Raw genomic sequence first — 11,552 nt, 5'->3', positions numbered from 1 at the left:
GCAAATATTTGCCATCATTACAAAAAATACCAAAGAAAATTTCAGTCTATTCAATTTGAGAGAGTCATAATTTACAAAAAAATAAATAGTTTTATTCTAAAGGCAAGAATTGTCTAGTATTAAGGTCAGCAATATCATTCACAAAAGTCCACATTCTCGGAGTGCTGAGTAACTGGGTCCGTCTGACATAGCTGGCCTCCTTCCAGCATTTTCCTTTAAAACAACACTAATCAGAACATGAGAAAAGTAACTTTTTTCCTCCCGTAGAAAATTCAACATTCAACATAGATCTTGAAAACCAGACTCCAGTGCTAATTGAATTGTTAGACCCCTGGAACACAACTTAAAACACAGTAAAGCTTTTTTTTTTTTAAAAAAAAAAAAACAACCGTAACAGAACAGTTACCCACAAAATTTACGAGTCAGCAGCAGCAGCATGAAGGGCATGTTTCTTCAATGTAAGGCTACTGGTCCTTGATGTGGCAGAGCTTCTACTAAAGCACAGAACTGCCAAAGCCAAGGGCGTTACAATCAATCTCACGCTGAGACTGCAACCTCTGCTCAGGCAAACCCACACTTCTCAGCCGAGGCCCCGCAGGCATAACCAGGATTCACCACCCCAGTCAGAATTCCTGAGTAAGTGGGTGGAAGATCAGGTACTGCATCAGGTACAACACACGGACTGCTGCGCAAATTTGGTTTTGGAGTGATTGTCATTCTAGACACGCTTAAATACTGCTTTGAAGTTGACTGTGCTTTTTCACGTCAGCACTACTGACTTATAGTGAACTTGCTGCTGTACACTGTAAACACAAGAAACCTTTAGGAAAATGCATAAAAGCATTAACCATGTACAGTAAATGAGAAAGTCTGGCACACATGTTATTTCTCAAGAAGAAAAATCTTTGGAGTATAGTATTATATGCCACAAAATGTTCCAAGTGCATCCCACAATAGATGGCTCATCAAATGAGGAATCAGCAAACAAGCAAATAACTAGCATTTGCAAAAATGGTTTAAACAAAAAAAGGGGGAGAGGGCTTCAGAACATAGGAGCAGTTGGGAAGAAAAAGCTTTTCTGAACTTCTCTGATGAATCACTCCGCCTTACGTTTGAGCATATAATGACAGTTTTCAAGCAAAAATTAAGTCTCTCAAGTGGTTTGCACAGTGCATGTGTTTCTCCTAAAACTGGCTAAAATGACTATTGAGAATTAAAAAAAAGAAAAAAGAAAAATGTATTTTTCTATTACTTCCACCACCACGCTCTGGCTGACTCCACTAGGTCAAACTGAACTGCCCGGTTCACACCAGCTCAGGAGAAATGACAGATCTCTGAACGTATCACACCTCCCCCTTCCCCATGTGAATTAACCAAGTTCAAATGCTATACCAAGCCTGAATCTTTGGCCATGCTATAGAAAATGCCTTTTTCCTGAAGTAGGTGCTCTGGGGTACCACACTCCACAACTTCTCCTCTCTCCAGGACTAAAACTCTGTAAAACAAGGGAAAAAAATTGGTCACGAGATGATCCAGAAAGCCAATGAACAGAGATGTGTATGTACAGACATGTATGTATCAACTGTAACAGAGCCATTATATGAGAGCAAAGACAGCCAGACTGTATGAATGAACAGAGGTTCTCTCCTTCCTGACCTCACCGTGGATGGTCTGTCCAGTGTATTTTTTACCTAGTGTACGTTTACCCAGCCATTTGCAGGCAGCCAGAAGACTTTTGACTGTGCTCTGAGCCAGCCAGAAACTAGGTGTCAGCTCTTCTTGTCAAGGTGAGTCCCTCGAGAGCCCCTAAGACCTTGCAAGACCTGGGATAACCTTCCCGTAATATTGCACCACATCAACTGCTGCTATACAGCTTCTGCTGACAAATTACAAACGTAGTCAGAGCTCATGAAAAAGAAAACGTGCCACTGGAATTAGAAAGTTAACAAAGCGAGTTACCATAGTCAGTAAAATCAGGTCACATTCCAAACACTGCCCTTGGCTACATCCCCGGACGGGGCAGGCACTGCAGGGACACCGTTAACAGGCACTGCTGCACAGTGTCACCCGCGGCCGTGACCGAATGGGTGTTCGCCCGGTGCCAGCACTGGGCTCCACGGGCAGAGCTGCTGCCTCGCGTCTTACACTAGCGACAGCACAAAAAGATCTACAGAAGTGCACAGAAAGCTTATCTCTGAGCACACACCGCTGTCTGCCGTTCTCTGATAAAAAGGGCAAGAGAGCTTAAAAGGGCAATTACAAGGCCAAACCCACACCTTAACAGGACAGCTGGGGATGAGGGAAACTGTACGAATTTAACCAGAAGTGAGAGAAAGAGAAACATCAAATGAACTTCAGACAGGCACAAGACCTACCCCTTTGGTTCTTTATGCTTTTTGTGCCTAGTTTAGGGTATGAGCTTCCTGAAGCTCTGATGCCTCTCCCAGCTGTGCCTAAATTAGGGCCCTGAACAGACTCTTGTCTTCGCCTCCCACCCCTTCCCAGTTTGCCGGGACAGGAATGGCATGAGAGCAGTGCAAGAGCGATCAGAGCTGCTCCCCAGGCCGAGCACAGCCCCACCTATCAAAATGGGGATTCCAGCAGCTCTGTGGAGAGAAGGCTAAAAACGCACTGGTGAACATCTAGCTAACAAAGATGCTCATTTAAGTAGAGCGCACACAGGTCACATATGGCATTCTTCAAGACAAAAGAGGTATTGCTTTTACCTTGTGTAGTCCATTATTGTGTTCAGACGATGTGCTATAGTCAATACAGTACATTCTTCAAATTGAGACTTTATTGTTGACTGTATAAGCTTATCTGTTTCAAGATCAACAGCAGCTGTGGCTTCATCTAGAACCAGGATTTTGGACTTCCTGAGTAGAGCTCGCGCCAGGCACACCAGCTGGCGCTGTCCCACGCTGCGCAGATGGGATTGTGGGGAAAAAAAGTCAGAATAAGTTTGCAGTCAGTACTCATTTTGAAGCCCTGCAGTTCCTTGCAAGGAGTCCCCTAAAGTATCTGGGCCAAGAATCCAACAGAACAGGTAAGGTCAGTTTTGCTACCTCACTGCAGATTATCTAACAGCATCAGAAACTACATTCCCCTCACAATGAAGTCCTAGCAATGTAATAAAAGAACACATTACAAATGGTTTCACCGTAACTGAATCGATGCAGTGTTGAGAACCAGACTTCAAGTGGTTTCTACAGACTAAACATATATCCCCATTATGGTGCAAAAAGCAAGGTAGCAGCTCCCTTACAAAAACAGCATCTGTGGGCAAGAGCCACGGCACATTCCGAGGATTCACTACAAATAGCAGGCTGCTGCTACTGAAATCCTTTCTAAGATTGCTCAGGCTGTCAAACCTAACAGCATTCTGAGCATTTATTAAATTAAATTCCCAAACGTGAGAGACTAAAACACGTTGAATAAAATTTAGTTGGTTGATTGCCAGGTCATGCATTAAGAATTCCTCAACTGCTCCCGAAATCCTCACATGGGGTTGGGGGCAGCTGTGCACTGCTAGGGTCTAGCTACATCCTGCCCAAGTGAGCTGTAGCAGTTCTGGACATGGAAAGTCTGCAGACGGGAGGGCACACACGCCCCTCTCTCAGTTCTCACGTAGTTCTTAAGGCAACACTTACAAGCACAGTTCTTAGGCGTACCTGAGGTTCTCTCCGCCTTCAGCACACTCATGATGAAGTTTATCAGGAAGGGACGATACGAAGTTTTTCAGGTGAGCCAATTCCAAAGACCTCCAAATGTCTTCATCAGAGTATTGGTCAAAAGGGTCAAGATTCATACGCAGAGAGCCAGAAAACAATACTGGATCCTACTCATAGAAAGAGATAATTGACAATGTAGAGAAAACATGGCACGCACTCCAATAACATTTCTTAGATAGTGAAAGAAAACAACATGTGCAGCTGCAAACAAGCAAAACTACTTAATTTAGGAATGACCTCATTTTTTCCAGTAACAGCAAGTTATTCTCCCTTACCCTTATTTCTTATGCCTCTCGGTGGCCAGACCTCTGCCCTCTGCAGACTCTGGCGCTCCAGACTTTTCCATGAGTCAGTAACTCATGAATCCAGAAGCAGAGAGGAGGGAAAGTCATCCAACTTTGTTTTTCCTGGGCTACTAAAGAATAGGCACTCCCTGTTCAACCTCTGACAGCAGGGAGTACTAGGCCAACCTTCCACTTCTTAGGGAATTACACCATCTGTAAATATTTCAAAAATCCTCAGCTGCAGTATTAAAGAAATCAATGCACTTTTTTCTTGGACATGGGGAAATACTAATTTGGAAATACTTTCCACCTTGCAGAGTCAGACTGATGTGATCAAAAGGAGAAAGCAAAGTGCCCCCCCAGACTTTTAGAAGTGGCACAGAAAACCTTTTACGGCGTGCTCACTTGCTTTTTGCCAGTGCGCTACAGCAATGATTTATAACCACATTTTATGGTCTTTGAATTAGAACAGGCAGGCAATAAAGGCTACAGAGACTAAGTTCAGTACTCGTAAACTGTTGCAAAACGAGTTCTGGCAACGGCATTCCTCCTACCTGAGGAATGATGGTGATCTTGAACCGCAAGTCATGGAGCCCTATCTTTGCGATATTAATTCCATCTATAATAATTTCTCCTTCAGCTGCTTCATTAATTCGAAACAAACCCAGAGTAAGCGAGGATTTTCCAGCTCCTGTTCTTCCAACTATTCCAATCTGTTGCGAAGTAATACAGGAACAATTTACTTTGGGGAAGAGTTAAGGCATTTCCAAGCATCAACCTGAAGCCAAGAGTTTCAGAAGGTTGTCCTATTTGCTGGGCTACCAACTCCAAAACAGCGTAACAAATCAAGGCTGATCAAAGAGTAAGAAAAATCGCTGGATATGAAAAACAAGAACAAAAAGCAGTCAAAATTTTCAATCCTATCACACAAGTTGTCCATTTTTCCAGAAAGGCAGATGGACTTGGACACAGCAGGCCAAGGTTTCCCTTTGGTTCATGCTTCACAGTTATAACTGCTGACTTGACATTTATCTTGTTTGAATTTCTACCAGAAATATACCAAAAGCTCTCTGCTTCATACCATATGCTTTGCATCCTACTTAAGCTTCTATCTTCACCAATTCTTTTCCTTTTTTAAAATAAATATATAAAACGGCTGCTTTGCTTGGTTGATATATCTCTTGCCATCTGCCCTTTCTAACCACTCTCAAGATCGCATTCTGCCCACACTGACATACAGAAAGCGTGCACTCTGGTAAAAAAGCAAATGCCTAGTTGGATACCACAAATAGGGAAGACCAAGAGTAGATCTGCATTGCAGCTACCTTTTATACTGACGTGCAAGATGGCACTAAGATTAGATATCAGAGAATCCACATAGGACTAGAGCGGGATGTGTCTGAGTGCACGTACGATGAAGTAGTAGGAGACACACAAATATCAGCATCAGTCTGTCCAGATCCAGAGAATCTGCTCAGAAGTCACATTTTCCTGCAGAGACACGCCTTGCAACATCTGCCTCACTAGACAGGGTTTCCCTCCCTCTACTTGGTACCTTATTTTCTCAAGACCATAATTGACCTGATTTCTCTGCAACCTTTGCCTACGGTGATGAAAATATGCAAAATTTCCTGGGAAGGGGGAAGCAGACAGCATAAACGTCACCTTCTTATGAAACCAGATTGAAAGATACTTCACAAGCCCACATAATAGTGCATCTTTATCCCACGATGCAGGACACACCTCAAAAAGGGAAGAGCCCACTACATCAGCCAGTTACAACAGGACTGATTCTACAGAAGCTCTCCTAGTTCTTGAGAGCCCAAGACACACTACAGAACAGGGTTAGACCTCACTTTGGCTTATGCATGCAGACTTATGAACAGTAACACTCCACTAGAAACTCAGATTCATTACCTTCTCACCCGCATTTATGGTAACATTTATGTTTTTCAGAACCAAATCCAAGTCTTCCCGGTAACGTAAACCATAGCCTCGAAACTCAATCTTCCCTTCTTCAGGCCATGTACTCGCTGGGGCAGTTTGTTCAATATTCCATTCAGCCTGAAAGAACCACATGAACATATCTGATCAGCTTCTCCTTCAACCAGACATGGGTTCAGAAGATTCGAGGAAAGCAATTAAGAAAAATCCTTGTTAGTGTGTAGTTTGCAAAAGTAAACTGTGACAACGATGGGAAAAGAGGGAAAGAGCTGCTCCAAAGCAGATAAATGGTATATGTAGCCAACAGCTTCACTATCCCAAGCTCCACTTGCTGGATAAACTTCCCATTTACGAACAGCAGAATCATACACACAGCACACGTTCAGATAACCTGCTTGTACACCCCCCTTCATGATAAGGAACCCCCTGGGGAAGCCAGACATAAAACTAGAAGCAGTTTAACTGAGACCGAAGCACTAAAAGATTAACAAGCTGCTAAAGTAAACAGCTGCTGCCTCAGCCTCCCACAGAAGTGCAAGAGGAGAGAACACACCCCACTGCATTCACCACCAGCGCCAAACAAGGACACAGGAACTACGTGCTAGGATACAGCCTGTCCCTAGATGGAAGGCACTGACAACACAAGGCTGTCCCACCCCTCAGCATCCCACAAGCCACTCAGCCAGGCTGCAGGCGAGACATCAGGACAGGACATTGACTTCTACAGGTGTGGTGTACAACTCAGTGTACCTCCTTCTCCATTTCAGTGTATTCTTTGACTCTTTCAACAGCAACAATGTTGGTTTCCAGATCAGATGACATGCGAACTAGCCAGTTCAAGTACGCTGTAATCTGCAAGAAGAAAAGAAATCTATAAGCAGTTTACATTAAATGTGTTACCTGCAATAAATAACACACAACTGAAGCAACACAAGTTTATGGAATGAATAAATACAGACAAGATCTTGGCTAATCAGAGCTGGATAGGAGAAAAGTCCAGATGCCTTTAATATGCAGGGAATAAGGAGTCATCTTAGCCACATCTTCTCACACAGGCAACACACAGAAGGAACTTCCTGGCATCCTTCCAGATGCTATTGGTAAGTATTACTCTTTTTCTACGTTCCTTATATTAGTTTTCCCTCCAAAGCCATAGATGGGTTCTTTCTGATGCAGTCTTACAATTAAAAAAACAAATGATGCAGTCTTACAAAAAAAAAAAAAATTACCTGCAATGAGTAGGACACTGAGAGGCCAACCAGTCCTGGACTGAGTTTGTTGCGTGCCATCACTGCAAACAGTGCTGCAAAGAAGACAATACAGTTCCCTACAAACTCCAGACGGATAGCTAGCCACCTGCAAGAGAGAAAGATGTACTGTATCTTTCTGGTAATTCATTCATAGAGAATGAGGAATGCAGACAACCAATGTTCTCTCACACAACTTGTTTTTGAAAAGTATAGTAATATGGCACCTGTGTACTGCTAAGGATGCAGGAACTGCAAGGTATCTGAGGTTCTGCTCCAACAGCGTGCAAATCTAGAGGCATGCAAAATTAATAAACCTTTCAGGTGCATAAATTCCTGTCTTAGTTCAGAAAGCAGCTGCCATTAACATTGGGATCAATTACTCAAAATTTAAAAAAAAAAAAAAAATATTACCCAGAAGTAACTCAGGGAGAAAAGAAATTCAGAAGCAATCCTAATTCCCTGACAGAAGCTTAAGCAAAATATCTGTGAAACAGATGTATCCACACAGGATTCCCTGCCCCAGACAAGCATGCTGGGAGCCACAATTGATAAGGAACACAAGCAGCAGAACCACACCCTCTCTATATAACTGCCTTTCAATATTTCAACCCACTGTTACCTGTTTGCAACAATACTTGGATAATAAGCTTTCTGATTTTCATCCACTTTCATGTCATTCTGCTTTATAAAACGTTTCTGCTCCTCAAAGGCTCGAATGACAGTTACACCCAGGAGAGTCTCATTGAAGTGAGAATATACAGGAGAACGACTGACAGACTCGAGGCGTTTCAGCTGACGAGAAGTAGCCACGTAAAATCTCTGCAAATAAGAGTATGAGAATTATGGTTACATCCAGACTGCGTTTGCAAAGACAAAGGCCACAGTGTTCCATGCCATTTGGGCTGTTACAGAGATTCAACTCGCACATGGGAATACCTGCCTTCCCCAACACTTTTAGGCCTAAAAAACCCATTCCATGCATTGTGCTGTCTTTAAACAGCTGTCAATCAAACCATTTCATGCAATTGCTATTTTCTCCTTCTGCTCTTCTCTGCAAGCTTAGTTCAACAGCACAATACACAGACAGATTCACTAATTCCAAGAGTCCAAGTCAAAACCCAGCTGCTTCTCTCTAACCTGTAATGGCTTTACTAGATTTCTAAGAGTAAAGGAGGAGTGAAGCAAGCACCCTGCCTGCACAAGAGAGGAATGAAAGGCTGCCATGTTTCTCTTGCTCTGTAAACAATACTCTGAGGAAACAGGCACATCAGCAACACACACGTACCCCTCTAACGGCTGCTCTTTGGCTTGGAAAGAAGTTTTGGAAACGTCAAACATTCAGAGCCCACATTCTCCGCATGTGGGCTCTGAGCAACATGCTATAAAAAATTTGCCTCAAAATCTGCCTCAAAATCTAACTGTATGTTTATAAAGTCTGCTTAGGTATTTAAAGATGACCTTCGGCACAGAAGTCATTTCACATTTGACAGTGGAAGGAAATGCTGTGCTAATGTCAGCTAATTAAAAAAACATGCAAAGTACAGTCAGGCAAGCACTACCCAAACTAAACACATTAAAATACGTCCCAGTGCAGAGTAAGAACTGTCTTAAGTAACACAGAAGGAGCAGACTGCTGGTCTCAGTCCCCCCAGGTAACACCCCTTACCTGCACAAACAAGTAGACAAGTCCCAGAGGTGGAATAACAACAGCAGCTATAGGCGTGGCCAGCAAAATGATGATGCAAGCCCCAATCACATTAAATGTTGAGCCCATGAACATCTTTATGATTGGTGGGATGGCGGAGTCAATGGTATCTATCTCCTTAGAGAAACGGTTCACCAGATTTCCACTGGGTGTACGTTCAAAGAAACTCATTGGAGACCTGAGGACACTGTGCAGCAGGTTAAGGTGCAGGTGTCGTGAAGCAAATATTCCCCCTATTGACACGGCCATCGAGTAGCCGAACACAGCAATACCTAGAAAAGAAAACTGGTTTTTATCTGCTTCCACCTGTCACAGAAAATATTTTCCTTCATTTTGTCACCACTTCACACATCTCTAGCACAACAACCCTGAGAACTGGGATTCACTTAGTGGTTTCTCCACTATAAAATTTTGTGTAATATCTGAGCACTTTCCTTGAGTAGAGACCACTGAATTTTAAGGTGGCATTTAGTATTTATTGCATGACTTCTACAGCAATTTTGATGTGGGAAACTTAAGAGGACACAAAAAGCTGCTGAGCAGGCTTCCCTGTGGTACCTTCAGTGGACTCTCAAATAGAGGAAGCACCAGCCACACAGCTCAGTCAGGCCATGGCCTCCAGCAGTGACAAAGTGTCCCTGTGAACCAGGCTAGCACGGTTCGTTTACAGGCCAGGGACCCATTTCCTGGGTCAGATGTTTTTGTCACCAACTGCTGGCACATCAGCCCCTGCAAACCACTTTACTTTGTTTTGTACAAATGACAGAAAACCACAATCACTAGCTGAATAACGTAATAAGTTGGTTTACTTCCCTTTTATTTAATTCCCTCAAGTTTTTAATCTTTCTGTCAAGAGGGAACAAAAACCAAACCACACTCAAATTCTTGGCAAACTGCTACTGCAGTTCTGCAAACAAGAACTCAAGAACATTGAAAACCCCAAGCACATTGAAAACATTCTGAACAAGTGAATCTTAAAATAGGCAAGACGAAACAAACCTTGAGAAATTCCCAGCGCTCCATATACTCCCAGTCTGACATTTGTGTACTGCTGTGTCCCATTGACAACAGGATCGTCTGTCCATAAACTTAGCCAGTAATTGGAAGCCAGGGCAGCTACATGATTACATATAAAGAGGAAAACACTCAAGAAAGAGATAAAGAGCCCAAGTGCTTTCATGTAGTCCCAGTACACAGTCGCCTTTACCTGAAGACAGAAGGGAAAACAAAATATATTCATTTTTGCAGACTGAGTTTCAAAACCAGCAACTGCCCCTGCATTGGGCTATAAAAACATAACAGCTGCACTCCAGAGAGCCACTGCCTGGGAACACAAGGTGAAAAGCGTTCTATGGAAATGTGCCAAACCAAACATGGCTCCTGGGCTGGCATACACCATCTTTCCCTTGTCTTCCAAGGGAAGGGAAGAGCAGGGAGAGAGCTGCCTAAAATAACACAGAGCTTCAGCAGTGCGGTCAGAAGCTTAACTAGGGAGTTCCAGATTTTGTCTCTCTCCTTTTACTACAAGATTATATAGCCTTTAATTTAATCTTTGCTTCACATGGCTTGTATCCTATGATCTATCTCTAATCAGAGGATTCAAGCAACTTTGCAGCTATTTCTTGGAGAGAGGTTGTGACAAATTAAGTGACCTAATGAAATGTGTCCTTCAGCATAAGGAGCTGGAACAGACTCATGAATTTCAACAGTTTGCACTGCAGGCCGAAGTATCCAATCCCAGGATACCCAGGGCTTTCAGAGAAACATGAGTGAGATTCCTGGGAAAATGGCAGTTACGTCTCCTAGCAAAGTTTTCCTCCTTCTTTTAAACTTTCATGTGGTCAGGCCCATCATCTTAAACAAAAGTTTTGGTGTCAGCACTCTTTCTGCACTCAGACCAGGGGTAGACTTGAGCAGACAGTGCAGCAACACTTCCATGAAGTACTACACAAGCAGCAAGTCTCAGAATCCACTCAGACTTTCCCCACTCTGGTTACATGGTCTTTGAAAGATATTTTCTTCCGAACCCTGGGGATTTTTCTGAAACTGTAAGAGGGTGCTAGAAGCAAGACTGAGACACCTTACCCTCCCAGTCTTCGCCGTGTCGGCCTCTGTCAGTTTCCAGGAATTCTTTTCAGCAAGCGGCTTCTGCAGCTCTGCTGTGCTGCTCTGCTGCTGTGATTTCCCAGTGTCTCTGCTATATGTTGAAGAGTTACTGAGTTGCCTGTTTGAAGACATATATTTTTCCGTCTTAGCATCATACAGGCCAGATGTTTACTTCATAAATAGACTCAAACAGTTCACAGTTCCAAGTGAGTGTTTTCCATTTCTCTGGTGATAATCAATCTCCTAACCGGTCAACATCAGGCCTGTGGTTACTAGTGCTTCTGTCCTCCCCTAACAGTGCACTCTTAATCCTTCCTCCTGGCATTCAGTTCTCAAGTATTCATCTTCAGATACAAGTAACAGGTGAGCCAGTCAAAGAAGCCTTGGTCAAGCAATCAAAAGTCCCAAAAGAAAAATGCCTGGTGATCATCACCTATAGTGCAGCTGCTGAGCTGCAAAACTGTTTCCCACACTGGCACTAAAATGGGCAATTGTACATCCAGGCACTCATTAGGTTCCAGAAATATAGTAT

At 43.2% G+C, this 11,552-nt stretch overlaps 1 protein-coding gene across 2 annotated transcripts in view; it reads right to left on the bottom strand.

Annotated features, from left to right (window-relative positions):
• Positions 1-382: 382 nt before the first annotated feature.
• Positions 383-11,552, bottom strand: part of ABCC1 (ATP binding cassette subfamily C member 1 (ABCC1 blood group)) — a 44,542-nt gene continuing 33,372 nt past the window's right edge. For both annotated transcript variants that reach the window (XM_069870555.1, XM_069870556.1), the window contains 11 exons: positions 11,000-11,138; positions 9,914-10,121; positions 8,876-9,186; positions 7,829-8,028; positions 7,189-7,315; positions 6,710-6,811; positions 5,933-6,079; positions 4,570-4,728; positions 3,672-3,838; positions 2,727-2,921; positions 383-1,495 (listed from right to left, as the gene is read on the bottom strand). In XM_069870555.1, the coding sequence (XP_069726656.1) occupies positions 1,387-1,495; positions 2,727-2,921; positions 3,672-3,838; positions 4,570-4,728; positions 5,933-6,079; positions 6,710-6,811; positions 7,189-7,315; positions 7,829-8,028; positions 8,876-9,186; positions 9,914-10,121; positions 11,000-11,138 (1,864 nt within the window). In that variant the 3' untranslated portion in view covers positions 383-1,386. The remainder of the gene's footprint in view (positions 1,496-2,726; positions 2,922-3,671; positions 3,839-4,569; positions 4,729-5,932; positions 6,080-6,709; positions 6,812-7,188; positions 7,316-7,828; positions 8,029-8,875; positions 9,187-9,913; positions 10,122-10,999; positions 11,139-11,552) is intronic.

Source organism: Phaenicophaeus curvirostris, chromosome 16 (assembly GCF_032191515.1).
Source record: "Phaenicophaeus curvirostris isolate KB17595 chromosome 16, BPBGC_Pcur_1.0, whole genome shotgun sequence".
Lineage (NCBI taxonomy): Eukaryota > Metazoa > Chordata > Aves > Cuculiformes > Cuculidae > Phaenicophaeus > Phaenicophaeus curvirostris.
Note: the sequence above shows the minus strand (reverse complement) of the source record. Positions and strands in the feature narration are given on the sequence as shown.